The 16,085-nt window shown below is 46.8% G+C and overlaps 1 protein-coding gene across 1 annotated transcript; it reads right to left on the bottom strand.

The window, feature by feature from the left end:
- Window positions 1-10,355: 10,355 nt before the first annotated feature.
- Window positions 10,356-15,797, bottom strand: POLR3D (RNA polymerase III subunit D). Its single transcript, XM_059371465.1, has 9 exons — window positions 15,648-15,797; window positions 15,264-15,433; window positions 14,347-14,390; window positions 13,577-13,728; window positions 13,293-13,417; window positions 12,937-13,105; window positions 12,318-12,583; window positions 11,307-11,459; window positions 10,356-11,146 (listed from the first exon to the last, which is right to left on the bottom strand). Exons 2-9 carry the CDS (start codon window positions 15,426-15,428, stop codon window positions 11,024-11,026), a joined length of 1,197 nt encoding a protein of 398 aa, XP_059227448.1. The 5' UTR covers window positions 15,429-15,433; window positions 15,648-15,797; the 3' UTR covers window positions 10,356-11,023.
- Window positions 15,798-16,085: the final 288 nt, after the last annotated feature.

The raw sequence follows: 16,085 nt of genomic DNA, 5'->3' as shown, positions 1-16,085 counted from the left end.
AGTTCGTGACGCGCCAGTCTGTAGTTTTCCGAGCAGTGGACCGAATGGCTAGGTCATTGTCAACAGCCCAAGAGGCAGTAAAAACGTAACAAGTTTCTTCAGCGATTCCCCCCTGGAGCTGCGAGGATGGCTTTGAGCTCCGACCACTGAGAGCAGCGAGTACATCTGTTTTCCACTCCACATCGCTGGCACCGATGCAGACCAGCCACAGCGGCCGGCCGCCATGACAGGTTTCAGCAGAGCCAGACCATCAGGGAACCAGGCCCAGGCATGTAGGGGAACCTGTGTGGACTGAGAGCCCCATGGAGCAAGTGGCTTTGCTTCAGCCGTGGAGTGGAGGATAACCTTTCCCCCAAAGGGAGAGCTGCCTTTTCTTCACGTAAAGCTGAAAGTGACACGGACACCCCATAGCGGTAGACTTCAATATACCAATTCCATCCGACAAGTGAGGCTTCTCAGGCCCTTTCCCACATTATCCGTTGTTCAGTCTGAGTTAACCTACCCCCTCCCTCCACAAGATAACAGTCACAGGGTCTCTATAGTATGTGTTTTAGCCCCATCAGGTGTTCAGCTTTGACAAGAACCCCACACAAACTAAGAGCTGCTTTTCGAAAGAGTTGTACCTCTTAACCACATGAGGGAAGCAAACCCCATCTATTCCCTACCCTCGCCACAAAAAGGGGTGCCTCCTGGTGGAGGCCACCTCCTGGAAAATGATCCATCAGGAAAATGATGAGTCAGAGAGATATTTAGCTTAAACGGGTCATAATCAGGAAAATGATGAGTCAGAGAGATATTTAGCTTAAATGGGTCATAAGGTTGTGGAGTCCCCAAAACACTAGCACTTCTCTGATGCAGAATTTCAGATTGATCTAATCCCTCCAGGCATTTCTGAGCATTCACAGCGCATTCATGGAAAACACTGATGCCAATTACACACTCAGCATTGAAAGCCACCAGAATAGTACACTGACTTGGCCTAAAGCCCTGCCCACAAGGTCAATGAGATCCTTTCTTCTCTCTGGAAAAGTGAGGGACATTCTTAAAGTGAGGACACTTGCAAAGTCCTTTTTTTGCAATTGCTCAGAAATGTGGACCAATTCTTCAGCACACACCTACAACCTACATGGGAATAGCCTTCATTCTTTCAACAAATATTCATTTGGTACCTGTTATGTGCAAAGAACTATTTCAGGTTCTGGGGAAACAAAATAAACAAATGAACAAAACAGTCTCTACTGTCATGTAGCTTATGCTCTAAGGGGAAAAAAGGGAAGTAAAAAAATACGTCGGTGATGATAGATGCTATGGGAAAAAGGGAGCAGGGAAAGGGGCACTGGGAGTGTGAGGGATGGGATCTCACTAATTTATGTAGTGTGGTCAGAAATGTAGTCTCAGAAACCCGAAGGAGTGAAGGAACAAGACATGAAGAGATCTGGGGAAGTGGGTTCTAGGCAGGGGTTAAATAATGCCAAGACCCTAAAGCTGGAGTCTGCCTGCTTTGTTTCAAAAGTAGAAAGGCCTGTGAGGCTGGGGTTGGGTGACCCAGGAAGGTAGGACACGAGATCATAGAGGACACATGAGGATCCAGGAGGTCTTTGTAGATTGAAAAGACTTGGCTTTTACTCTAAGTGAGGTGGTAAGTGGCATGATATGGCACATTTTACCAGGATCTCTCTGGCTGAGTGTTGAGAACAGACTGGTAGCTGGGGGGGCTAGGGTAGGGGGGTAGGAGGTGGCATAGTAAAGGCAGGCAGATTGTTTAATAGGCAATCATAAAAGTCCCATAAGAGAGGATGCGGGTGGGTCAAGAGTGATAAATGCTGAAAGTGTGGTAAGAAGTGGTAACATTCCAGATAAATCCTTTTTAATTATGATTTTGAAAAATGGAATCACAACACCATTATCACAGCTTAAAAAATAACAATACATATTTAATATTATCAAATATCTAGTCAATACACAGATATACAAAATTACCTTGAGTTTTTTTTTTGTTTTTTTTTTTTTACATTTGTTAGAAATGTCAAAGATAAAGCTGGATAGTAGTTGAAGCAGTGAAAACAGATCTTATTCAGTATTCCCTGACAGTAGGCAAAACAGCTGAGCTCCATTCCGATTTGTGAAGAGGCAACAGGGCATTTTAAATGGAGAATGAAGAGCATGGCCTCACGCTAAAAATTATAAAGGGTTGATTACTGTAAATGTGATTAGGCCAGCAGCGTCTGCTAGCTGGCAATTATGGAAGTTAGGAATCCATCTTCCCAGAGACAGGGAGATGAAAGACCTCTTCTTCCTGATTATACTTCAGAGGAATGGTTTCCGGTTCCTGAGACAGACATTCGGAAGTTACAGAAGATACACAAACATCTTGAAGGGACAGAGGAAGGATTCACAACTGCAAGCCCTTTTTAATGAGTGCTCTAAGAAAACAAGATGGGGCCAATGTTGGGTATTAGCTAAAACAAACAGCAATTTTTTTTTTTTTTTTTGGGGCAGCTCTGAGCTTTTCCAAAAGGGAACTCAAAAGGAGCTGTGTTGTCCCAGGGATGAGGCCTTTGGCTGCTAGAAGGCATGTTAGAGTTTGGTCAAGCCTCAGGGTGGGGGTTTAAAGGGAGCCTTCATATTGAGAGGTTTTTGCAGTTCTCAGAATCTATATCAGATAAGGTCCATATATTGTAACTGACATTCTCTCTTAAATTTCTTTTAACCTATAGGGTCCTCCTGATTCTTCCTTTTTATCCCTTACGACTTGTTTGTTGAAGAAATGGAGTCATTTGTCCTGAGACACAATCAAGATTTTGCTTACTGGACTCTCATGGCTTATTTTAACATGTTTCTTGGATCCTGTATTTCTCTGAAGTTGGTACTTAGGGTCGAGTTGCCTAGTAGACATACAAAAAGAGATGGGAGAGTACAGCTGGATATAAGGCTGGAAGACAGGAGGGATCCAACTGGCAACAATAAATTGAAAGTCATGGGCATAGAGAGTTTAAAGCCAATTCCAGATGTGAAAGGAGAAAGCCGAGGGAACGAGAGGACATGAGAAACCCTCAAAGCAATTAGAGGTGCGGAGATGGGGCAGTACTGAGAAGGATGAGGAGCACACTCAATGTGAGGGGAGTGACCCTGAAGCCAAGAAAAGAAGGTACTTAAAGGAGTGCTCAACTGTGTCAAATGTGGTAACAGATTCTATCAAATAAGGATTGCTAATTTCTATTGTTTGGTCAAGACGTCACTGGTGACCTTGAGGAGAGCTCTTTGGAATGGGTTCAAGAAAGAATCAATGAGAATGTGGGGAGACATGTAAAGACAACTCTTTCAAGACATTTTACTGCCAAGGGAAGCAGAGGAAAAAGGCTTAACTGGAGATCAACACAACCTTGAAGGAAAATTTGTTGTTTTCAAGATGGATCAGTAAGAGCCTATTTGTATCCTGTGAAAATGGTCTAATAGAGGGTGAAATTGGGGTATTGTGTAGGGGGGTTGCTGGTTGCTGGGTATTGTGTAGGAAGAGGGGATGGAATCTAGTGCCCCAGGGAAGGGTCTGGTCTCAGCGGGGAGCAAGACAGTCCATCCACAGTAACAGGAGGTGAGGCTGTGCACTGGGACACAGATAGAGACAGAGCCCTCAATGCCATAGAGGGACTGCGTGTTCTAAGTGCTTCTGCTTGCTTATTGCAATAAGAAACAGGGCTGTCAGCTAAGACTGAGAAATGGAGAGCTGTTGAAGGATTGAGGACACAGGAGTAGTGGTTAGCTGGTACTCTCTGGGGAGTGAGGAAAATAAAAAGACTAAGAAAATATAGATTATTGGTCTTAAAGTGAGACCATCAGCTTGCCGGGTGTTTCTCCATCCAAGTTTAAGCTCTCAGAGGAAATGCAGAGTAAGCAGAGACTTAGATCTACCTAAGAGTGGGATTTTTTCCCCAATGAGTAAGACAGGAAAGAAGAGCAAGGGCACTGAGGGTGTATGCAAGGAAGTTGTTATAATGACCACGCATGATATCTACAGAGGCAATTGAGGGTTTGCTTCTGTAAGTGATGTGCCTTAGAAACTCCTCCCTGTCACAACTGGGACCAGCAATTCAGGTTTGTTTGTTTTTAAGTAGGCTCCACCCAGCATAGAGCCCAGTGCAGGGCTTGAACTCACAACCGTGGGATCAATACCTGAGCTGAGATCAAGAGTCAGTGCTTAACCGACTGAGCCATCCAGGTGCTCCTGTTCAGTTATTATTAAAGTAAGTTAAGCAGATGTGACAAAGTGTACTCGTTGTTCCACAATATCCTCTGTTTCCTTCCATATTTCTCAGTCTCCTTCAAGGCCAGGGGTGACTATGTCTCTACTTTCTGGACAAAGATATATAATCATCATTATGAGACAGCTCCCAGGAAACTCCCTAAAAGGAGATATGATACACACTGCGTCCTTTAGCAAACGGGAGGGCTATGAACCTTTCATTTATCTGGCCACCTGGGGTAGGGATGCAATGACTAGAGCTCTGGTCTTGCACTTAGAACATGAGGATGAGGACCATACCCTAGACACTATAGGGAGATAAGCTGGAGAAACCCTAGGCCCTTGGCTCTTTGTGGCCCAGAACTGCTATCCACACCAGTTCAGACTACATTTTAGAGATTTTACAGGAGAGAAATAAAATCCTATTTGTTTAAACCACTGTTTTTGGATGGCTCCATTTCTCATAGCTGAATCTAATATTAACTGATATTTTGGGGAACATTCCTAGTGAAAGAAATGTAGCTATTTTAAATATTTTAACTTGACACTTATTAATGAACATTCATCCACTGGTCTTTTTGTGTAGGGACGAGTCCTTCTCTTTGAGTAGGGTTCCACTAATTAGCATTCACAGAAACTACACATGCCCATGATGCACTGCTAAGATCACCAGTTTGGATTTCTCCAAAAGCAGAATGCAAAGGCAAAGTCTTAGGGAACTTGTGAAGCCATGTGAATGCGATACCCTGGATGTTTACAATTACTCCCATCTTTATGTCTTCCTTGCCTACACCTAATTCAACAGTATTTTTTATTGATTTGCTTTTATTAAGTCTTTCCACAGCATTTGCTTTGGTTTAGAAGAACTTTGTTTTAGCATTCGCTGTTCGTCAGTTTATATAGTATTTCATTTCCTATTTACCTTATTTTCATCAGAAGTACTTTCTCTTAGCCCTCATATTTTATTAGTTTATGCAATGTTTAACTGAACTCCACAATTACAACAGCGAACACAACTGGCAGAAGCAAGCTGGGGAAAACATAACTGACTTTGCACATAACCCAACTGAGGGAGCAGTGCATTCTTCCCAGCATCAACCCTCTCTGATGTTTGTTGGAGGGAAGAGAGAGAACATTAGTTACCTGTCCACTTGAGTATGGGTCAGATCTGCTACTCAGCCTCTTTTTACATTTATATAATTTAAAAGAATCTTGATGATACATTTAACTTTACAAGTGCAGGAGCAAGTCTTACACACTGTTGATGGGCATGTGAAGGGATTCTGGAGGACAGTATCTATCGAAGCCTTAAAAACATCATAGACCTGACTCGGCAAAGTCATTTTTAATAAAGAATCCTACCAAAATAGAGACATTTCTGAAAGAATTCCTATGATTATCTTGCCCTAGGAAAAGGCTTAAGAGCCACATGGAATATGGCTAGTTTTATGTACCGACTGTGCTTTCATTTGGGATATACTGTTTTGAAGGAATGAATCAGAGAGAACTGTAACTTTGGATTGGCACCAGGACATGGTCACAGAAAGTTTATATTAAAATTTTGGATCCTTAAGCCAACTGTGATGAATACAGCTTATGGGAGCTCAAGTGCCACCTGATTACTGGGGTTAGAAAGGGAATACCACCAAATAAATAATAAATAAAAATAAAACAAGTGAAAGAAAGGGAATACCACATTTCCCCAAATCTCTTGTGCTGGGGTTCTGGATGTGAATCAGTTTCCATCAATTGAGATGTGAAAGGTGGAAGGCAGGCCACCTTCCTACCATTGTAGCTGATTCCTGCCAAAGTTGTGGAGTCTGATTCTTTTTTCCCTCACACCCCACCTTAATATCAGCATAGCATGCTGGCCCCACCTTTGAAGGAACTACCCAGAATCCATGCACTTCCTAAAACCTCCCCACTTTCCGCCCTGGTCCTCAGCACAACCAACCGTCACTGGGATGACTGTAGCAGCCTTCAGACATATCTCTGCTTCTACCTTTACCTTCTAAAACCCGGGTAACACTTGTGACAGTGAACCGTTTCACTTAGAAGACAGCCAAAGTCTGCTTGGTGGCCTAAAGACCAGCTGACCTGGACCACCCACCCCACACTTCCTTTGCTGCCCTGCGTTCTCCCTCCTGGTTTCAGCTCCAGCCAGCCTCCTTTGCTGCTCCTAATTCTGGCTGTCCTCACCTCCTACTGGTCCTGCCAGTTCACATCCTCCAGCGACACTTCCTCAACTGTGATATGCTGAGCTACCTACCACCTGGAGACTCCTTCAAAAAATTCCCAAGTGCCTGTCACCTTCTAAATGCCATACAATTTATTTTTGTTTGTCTGTCCCTCCACTAAAATGAAAGTTCTGTCAGGACAGACATCTTCCACCTCTGTCACTGTGTCATTAAGCTGCAATGTGCCTAGCACCCAGGAGGCATTGTATGTGGGCTTTTTCCTTTCAGGTGTCCCAGGGTCCAGTCTTCAGCTCTGTGGTTCTCCAGAGGCAGCTGGAACTGTGGGGATTTGATCACTGGACTGCAGCTATGAGGTGTTCTGTAACTCAACAACTCCACAGCCAGATTCTCCACCCTCCCCACTAACAATATCGTAGCACCCCTGGTGGGAGTTCTCTGGTGTTTGGATTCCTGGAGGCTCAACCTATTACTCACTCCTCCAGCTTTCCAATGAGTCTATAAACACTTATTTTCCTGTATTAAATGCTTCTGCTTAGAATAACTGGAATGGCTTTTATTTTTCCACAGAACCCTGAAAATTACATGAGGTAGAGCTCTTAGACCAATGACCCAAAAAAATTACTGCATTTTTTTCTGACTGACTGGGTCTTAGATGTAAATGAGCCAAACAGAAGAAAGCCCCGCCTCTACCTCAGTCCTTGGGGAGTTCCATCAGTGACTGCTCCAACACAAGGGAACAAAAGAAACTCTTCAGAAGAGCTGAGTCAGAAGTTGGCCACACAGGGAGTTACTAGAGTTGGCATTCTCGCTCCATTTTTTTCAGAGGATACCCCTGAGATCCAGTCCTTCCAGTCCCTACCCTCTATTGGTAGAACTTTGGCAGCTGAACCATATCCAAGAGGAGCTGTAAACACCACATCTGTCACTAGCTAGAGCCATCTGAAGAGGGGAAATGCCACAACTGTGAATGTCCTGCATTAGGATGAGGGTAGCAGCACATGACCAAAAGGCAGTGGATGTCATTTTTCACATAATACCTAAGAAATAAGCCTCCTTTCCTTTAAAGAGCCAAGTGTTAAGTGGTCAATTTAATTGGACCATGGAGGTAGGTCTAGGAGTAAAAGACCCTGTCTTTAATTCACTCAGCCAGTTCAGACAGATCTGAACTACAAGATGCTCATTAACAAAGAACTGTGTGTATTTTTAAGATAAAGCACATGATGAGACAACATAATATTTTTACCATTGGTTTAGAGTCTGAAAAAGAATATGTACTAAAATGTTAAACTGATGTATTTAGAAGAAAAGGTAATTGGGACATTCAAAAAACTCTACCTAGATATACCTCAACTCTTTGTCATTCCTACAAATAAAACTGTTTCAGATAACAGGTTGCCAAAGGCCCAGGGACAAACTGCTCCATCCATCTGCTTGGCAGCACCACATCTAAGGGTGGGAACGTGACCCAGCTCTGTCAAAGAGACACAGGGGCAAGTGTCTTTGGGCTTCTGAAGGATATTGCCAAGAGCACAATGAGGAGAAAGTTCCTTTACCACTGCCCACTTTGCTTCCTGCTGTGGCTTTGGACGTTCATTTGGAGAAATGATCCTAAGCTGTGGCAGCCGCTTTGCAACACGGAGGCTAGCAGAACAAATGGATCTAAGCAAATCTTGATGACATTTTGGCTGCCACCCAACCCCAGAGCCATTTATCTCTAGGCTTCTCGTTACATGTGATAACTACACATCCTGACTGCTTATGCCACCGTCGGCCTGGCTTCCTGTTATACTTATGCTGCTCAGACTCTACAGGGCCTCTCTTCTGTCTGGCACCAAATGAGTGAACTTTATGTTCACTCTAATTTAAAGATTTATTTATTTATTTATTTATTTGAGAGAGAGAGAGAGAGATCACAAGTAGGCAGAGAGGCAGGCACAGAGAGAGGTGGAAGCAGGCTCCCCGCTGAGCAGAGAGCCTGATGCGGGGCTCGATCCTAGGACACTGAGATCATAACTTGAGCCAAAGGCAGAGGCTTAACCCAGAGCCACCCAGGCACCCCTGTTCACTTTAATTTAAAAACAACCCTATTAAGCGGCTACTATTACCTCCTGTTTATAGAAAACAAATAAAACTGAACTTAGGGAGGCTAAGTAATTCTCCCCAAAGTTACTGGTAGAGTTGGATTCAAATCCAAGCCTGGCTTTAGAACCCACAGTGTCACTCTACTCACACAGTTAAAAAATGGACACGTCTATAGTTCTCTTGTTTAGAATCGTAACAAAATGCCTACACACAGATGCAGGTAGTAATAAATTTGCATACATTTGCACTCACACATATAAATTTGGACTTTAGGATTTTTCCTCCCGTTATTTGCGTTTATATGCTGGTAGGAACGTATGCTTCAGAGGCCTGGTCAAGAAAGCAAACTTGTTTCAACTTTTTCCCACACTTTCACTGATGACATCCATTCTGTGTATCGGGGATACTGAGACAGGTCCTGGGACTCTGATGCATAATCATTAACAGTCAATTCCCAAGATACCTGAAATGGAGAAAGGGAAAGTGGTACATGCTCTTCCTCAAGCCTTCCTGGGAGAGCTGAAGATGGCAAAATACCAAGGGTTAACAAGGCAGGGCCTTTGAACTAGCCCAGAAAAACAGAAAGAACAGTGTTTCTGAACTGAAAAAACAGAAGAGAAACAGAGGACTGCAACAGAGGCCCAGTGGCAGGTTATCACCTCTCTAAAAGAAGAAAGCACCTGAGCCCAGAGAACAAAGCTCAGCCTTCAACCAAACAGAACTTCCATGGTTCATGTCTCCACAGAAGCCTTCTGTCCCTTACAAGAGACCAGAACAATCCGACAGATAGAGCGCACGTAAGCTCTTAGCTACAGGAGGGGCAATGTTCAATTCCCCTCACAGCTGCTGGCTAGGCAGTTTGAGGGGCTCAACACAGGCAAACCACAGTCGTCATGAACAAAAATCAGACTCCATGGGACAGAAAGGTGAGACTAAAGGAAGGCATACCCATCTTAAATCTCCCAAGTCAGGAGGAGGCAGTCTTCTTGAGCCTGTGTGGTCCATCGCTGTTCCAGAGGTGGCTGGCTAAGCTCACAGCAAAGGGAGCTATGACATCAGTCACATGTCTAATGACCAGACACTGCTACAGGCAGCTTTCTCTAACCTTTAAGATGTCTCCCACCATCGAAGTAGGAAAAAAACCCCAGTCCCGTGGACAGGGGATGAGGGAGAAGCTGCTCCTCCATGAATGGCACACTGAAAGGATCAAGAACATGATGATTTGGTAAAAAGAACAAGGTCACAGACCCATTAACTTAAAGGCCAACAGGGATTGTGATGCAGACCTGGTGATGGCAGGACAGGAGGGACAGGGGCACCTCTCGAATTCAAAGCTTTTGAAGTGGGAGGCCATCTGTCAAGCATCAAAGAAGCCACTACGCAATAAATCCCTAATCGTTGTCTTCCCAAGGTTGTTTTTTAGCAGTATTTGAGAGTGCTTCTAATTCTGAGTGCTCACAGGGTTCTGTTGGGAAATATTTAAATGGAAGCCAAGAATACCGCTAGTCATTGCAGGGCTTGGGGGTGGGGGATGAGTCCTGGCAACCCCTGCCCCGCCAATGTCTCCCAAAGGCAAATGTAGGGTGCTGGAAGGAGTCTCTGAATTCACTTCCAGTAGAACCTGCAGCTAGCACCTCACTGCACTGAACAGGAGGCACTTAGCTAAGAGTGTTCAAGAGAAAATGGGCAGAGCTGCCTGAACCTGTATCTTCAGAGCTTCTGGGCCCAGGGGAATGGCACGTGCAGTCAGGAGGCAGGGAGAGAGCAGCTCTAGACACGTCTTCTGAGAGATTCCTGGAATCTCTATTTTGTTTGAAAACAGACTCAGGCAAAGGGAAGGGAAACTAACATTTATTGAGTGCCCACTGTGTTTATCTGGCCTTGTGCAAGGAGTTTTCACCTACAGCATTCCACTTCATCCTCACACCAACCCTGTGAGGTAGGTATTATCCTCATTTTTGTCCCATGAGGAATATGAGGCTCAGAGAGGTTAGTTTGTCCAAGGTCGCACAGCTAGTAACTGATGGAGCTGGGATTAAGCACTGAGTCCCAGACTCAAAAATTCTCTGCTCTCTCCAACAATGCTTCTTGGAAAAAAGAGAAGGGAGCAAAAGCAGCAATAGTCCTTACGCTTCCTACCCTGAGAACAAGCCAGTCAGCAAAAGGAGGAGCATGGACTTTCCCACAGACCCTCCCCTCTCTACCTGGGGAGGGTACAGTCACTCGAAGAGATAAGACATAAATATAAAAATAAATAGAAGGGACAAGTCCCCCAGCAGCGAGGATGTGCAGGATCCATGCTGTGGGAAGGCCACTGTGCCATTCACAGCTGCCGTGGGAGGGAGCCACGTGGGCTCTGTGGGGGAAACTGGGACAATGGCTGCCAAAGGCTGGAGTGGGTGGGCTCAACAGGCCCCTTCTGGGTCGCACAGATTTGAGAACAAAACGTCTGGAGCAGGCAGCAGCCGTGGGCACAGTCACCATCATCCTCCATCTGCTCATTTTACCGGTGTTTGTGATCCAAGAGGGACTCAAAATCGGGGGAACATACAAGTTTGTGCTTTATGTGTCCCAGGACCGTCATCTCACCAGTCCGACTGTCTCCAAGGCCCACGGATACGAGCTCCTGCAAATCAACAGAGACAGCGATGAGAACCGAAGCTACATGGCCTGTTACTCAGTCCTGATTTTCATGCGATAACCCCGAGAATGCTTCTCCCTTGGTGGACCCCTCAACACTCCTTACCTCTTAAGGAGCCCCTACTACTACCCTTACGGGCTCTCACCTGCAGAAAGGAACAGGCGGTTCCCATTGTCACGTCTAGAGTCACCTTGCCCAGGAGGAGCTGCACCTTTCCTGACTTGCGGATGAGCAGCTTGCCAACCTGACCCTCTGTCAGGTCAGCCAGGGTACACACATTCTCTGCCAGCCTGGCTTCCTGCGGAGAGAATCAGAAGACGGAAACAGGGTAAGGAGCTGTTTCCTCTATCCTCTATGAATGACACCTTTTCCAAAGGAAAGCATCAGCAGCAGAGGTTAGAATGAGCTCCTCCAGAGGACCTTTCCCCAGGGCTCCCTGCCATTGGCTGAATGACAAAATGCAAAGCAAACAGATCAACAAATGGACAAAATACTGGTAACTGCTCCGGTGGAGGGATGGTACATGAGCATTTATGTTCTCTCATCCACGTATGTTCAAAATATTTCATTATAAAAAATAAACACGCGGGGTGCCTAGTTGGCTCAGTGGGTTAAGCCTCTGCCTTTGGCTCAGGTCATGATCCCGGGGTCCTGGGATCGAGCCCCACATCGGGCTCTCTGCTCCACGGGGAGCCTGCTTCCTTCTCTCTCTCTGCCTACTTGTGATCTCTGTCAAATAAATAAATAAAATCTTTTTTTTTTTTTTTTTTAAGATTTTATTTATTTGTCAGAGAGAGGGAGAGAGAGCGAGCACAGGCAGACAGAATGGCAGGCAGAGGCAGAGGGAGAAGCAGGCTCCCTGCGGAGCAAGGAGCCTGATGTGGGACTTGATCCCAGGACGCTGGGATCATGACCTGAGCCGAAGGCAGCTGCTTAACCAACTGAGCCACCCAGGCGTCCCATAAATAAAATCTTAAAAAAAATTAAAAAAAAGTAAACACAGACATGATAGGGGTTGAAATACAAAGCCCCAAGTCCCTTGTGGGTAGAGAGAACAACATTTTGGCTTTGGTGGTACACCTCTGCTTCCCCAAGAGCTCACTGTTTCCCTTCCTGATGCCCCTGGCATTTTCACAGAGCTCACTCCCGTGCATACCCGGTCTTTCTCCTGCTTTATAACCACCATCTGGCCATCCTCGCTCTGCACCTCTGTCTTGATAGGCTTGATGTCCTGAGTAGGTGGCTGGCCAGGGAGCGTGTCTGGTAGCTGAAGGAATAGCAGCTCTTCTTCCTGGGTGAGGCTCAGCTCCCTGAGCAGCTCTGCCACAGATACGTCCTTTGGGAGGCCCGGGGTCTTTCTGGCTGTCCTGGGAGGAGCCTTGATCTTGGCCTCCTCCTCCTCATCTCGGGGCTCCTCTTTCACTGCCCAAGGTAACACAAATGGAAGGGTTATGAAGTGGCCATCTCATTGTACTCTTCCCTTCACCCCCCTCTGCTTCACTGTCACTCAGCCACGAAGTGGGAGGGAATCACTAGTTATGAAGGATCCAGGAGTTGTGTGGCTTATTTAAAAAGGAGCATCTGAGGCTAGGCCCACAGATCCATGTCAGCATGAACCTTCTGAGAGTGAGAATTCAATGTCCCTGTTCAGGTCATGTATTTTATAGCCAGAATGGGAGAGGACCTGCTTATGAATCTGGGAGGCTCATTCTGGGAGTGGAGTCCTGGGGGGCAGCCACAGGGAAGGAGAGGAAACATTAATGTACACAGAGTACCTTTCACAACAGGTACATCCACCTCCATGTCCTCTTCCTTGGGGCCAGCCAGCCAAGGTTTAACATCTGGCTCTTCATTCTCTTCCTTAAAAAGCCACCCTGAGTGGGCCAGCGGCAGCTGCACAGGCATGTTTCGAGTGTCATTCCTCAGCCCAGGGTCATCGATGAACTACCAGGGAAGAGTCAGGAGGTCACATGGTCTGGCTAGCATGCACACATACCTGGACTGAAGACCACCACAGCCTCTTCTGACTGAAGATTCTTGCTGTTCACAGGCTTCCAGGATATCAGAGAGCTCTTATTCCCCCGAGCCCGGTTCCCCAGAAGCCCATTCCTCCTGGCCAAGTGGTACCTACATCATCCTTCTCCAGCATGCGCAGGATCTGTTTCGTTTCTTCATCTGTCTCCCTCTTTTCTTTTTTGATGTTGATGATATGAGAAGGTCCCATGTCTGACACATCCACTGTCTTATCCCAGTTCCCTGTGGGAAATCATTCAGTTCACCAGAGGTACGGAAGAGGCCAACAGCAAGGAAAACTGAACTGGAAGCAGGGGACTTATACTGCCCTTGCCCTTCTCTTGGGCAGTCTGGACTGAAATCCACTGATTCCTTCCTCCCGGAACCCCAGAAGCTCTGTACCCTTTTTCTTCATCATTTCAGCTGGACCCTGCTCAAAGATGGAATGGGACTGGATCACTTCTGGACGGCCCCGGCCCCGTCCATGCCCTTCTCGCTGTCGGTCTCTATCCCTGTCACGCTTCTCCTTCTTGATGGTTACTTCTTCCTTGGGCCTGGAAAACAGAATGGAGTTAGGGAAACCACTCACTCACTCTACCTCAGAGAACTGGTCTTACTCTACCACAAGACTCTACTCCACCTGAGTGGAGAATTAATGAGCTGTAGCAGAAGAAGCAGAATTAGACCCTAAGTCTAGCACCTTTTCTATTTCCTTGATGGGGCAGTGTCCCTTCAGTTTGCTTTACATTTTACCTTCTTGCTTAAGAATATGCATTAGAACTACAACTCAAAAACTGAATTATAGACTGCCCCAAAATGTGGACTTTTTAGTACTGCTTGAAAGCAAGAAGGTTGTAATACAAAAGAATGTAAGTGAAAACCTGACCCATTTTTTTGTCTAAACTAGTGCCTCTCAACTCTAGCTGTAAAAGATAATCATTCTGTTTCATTGCATAAAAGTAAAATCCACTATTTCTAGAGACGGACTTCCAGGCCATCAGTATTTTTTTGAACTTGCACATTAGAATCACCTGGAAACCAGGGTCCAAAAATCACTAGTGAAAAAAATTAATACACAAATTTAGATTTCTGAGACACATCCCTAATTATTTCCCAGAAGACCCAAAATCAGAGCAATAAGGGGAAAGTTTTTAGAAGGCCCAGCTACTTACTCTTCCTTGATTTTCCGACTGATGATATTTGGGGTGAAGGTTTTCTGAAAATAAAATACGGGAGTCACTGATTTGGTAAGTTCTGATCCCAAAGTAGAGAGAAAAATGAACATTCTCAAAGGTCATTCTACCTTCCCCATGGTTGTCAATGATTTAAAGAGACAGACGTGTACGTAAGAGGGACAAACACCCTGTCTGGATAGCTGTGGGCTTACAGAACAGGGCACCAAAACCTATTCAAGGTAGCAGCCTCAGCTCTGCTCTCTCCAAGGAGAGCCCTGAAGACTTTGAAAACTTATTTGTCTAATCTCACTTCCGGTCATCAAATTGCTATAGAAACCATAAGGTATCATAGGGAAGAGCACTAGCAGCAAGGTTCAATTAGGAAGTCAGTCGGCCAGCACTCCCAGACTGCCACCAGCATTTCCAAAGGCAAACAAGTCTTTGAAAACTGGCTGCTTTATGCTTCTATTACAGCGCCCACCCTAGGGGGTGGGATAAATTTCAGGGCTATACTTACATCTACAATCATAAACACAACAGAAAAGGACACAGAGCCTCCAATGTCCTGCCTAGGATTCATTGCCTGCTGGCCTTCATGGGTTTCTTAAAAGTGTCCAAAACACATTTAAAAAAAAAAAAAAAGGTAAATAAGCCCTGCTCAAGTTGCTTGGGAAATAATTAGGATTCTCTGCCCTTCAGCCATCTCTGAGAACCAGGTCAGCATCCCGCACCCAGTATCTGGACCTGAACGTAGGCAAACTCCCTAGAATGTGTCAGCAGAAGTCTGGGGGCGAGTTTCGTTAGGCCCAATTCCAAGCCTGGCACACGGTAGGCCCTACGTGAACATCAGCTGAACCCCAGGGTCCCGGAATTCAAGGTAGCAGGGTTTTTTTAGAAAGGTGCCCTCGGGGTACCTTCTTGACTCCTCCAAGGGTGAGGTCCCTGGAGCGGATGGAGGGAAGGCGACCTGGAGTGAGTGGAGGCGCCGGTCGCCGCCCGATAAGCCCCCGTCCCCCCGAGAGGAGGGGGCGGGGACCTCCCGGAGCACTCGGCTCGCCCGCAGCGTTTCCTTGCGACATTTTGCCTGGGAGAAAGGAAGGAAAGGGGCAACAGTCACTCGAGGGGGCGGATACACGGACCCTGGGCGGAACCCCACCCACGTGGCCTCTCGCCCCCCCAGTCAGTGCGTCCCTCCTTTCCACGTGGCAAGACTCCCCGGACCACCCAGTCAGAGCCCTTGGCTCGCTCTCAGCCCAGGCCCCAGGCCAGGCACGAGGCAGAGACGCACCCCTGCGTACCCGGGATGTGGCTCCACACCACGCGCGTCCCGACTTCACCTCCTTCGCGGCCCGCAGAACGCCCGGGGTCTCTGCGCCCGGCGGAAGTCTGCGTGGCAGGACCCGAGCGCCGCCATCTTGCCGCGGGGCGGAAGTGAGGTCGGTGGGCGGAGCCGGGCCACAGTATTTATCCGGCGGCGCCTCGCTCCCCTCCGCCTTCTCTTCCCGGTTCTTCCCGGAGTCGGGAAAAGCTGGGTTGAGAGGGCGAAAAAGGAAGAGGGGTCTGGTCTAGGTTACGCTGCGGTGCAGCGCTCGGGGGTCTTGACCCGAGCCAAGGGGCAGAGGCGCCCAGCTCCGAGTCCGGGAGCTGTAGCGGCTGCTACGACCCAGCATGGGGATTCGCCGTGGCGGAACCTCTGGGAGCAGTGGGGTCGCGGCGCGGCGCGGCGCGGCGCGGCG

The sequence above is a fragment of the Mustela nigripes genome, chromosome 1 (assembly GCF_022355385.1).
Source record: "Mustela nigripes isolate SB6536 chromosome 1, MUSNIG.SB6536, whole genome shotgun sequence".
Lineage (NCBI taxonomy): Eukaryota > Metazoa > Chordata > Mammalia > Carnivora > Mustelidae > Mustela > Mustela nigripes.
Note: the sequence above shows the minus strand (reverse complement) of the source record. Positions and strands in the feature narration are given on the sequence as shown.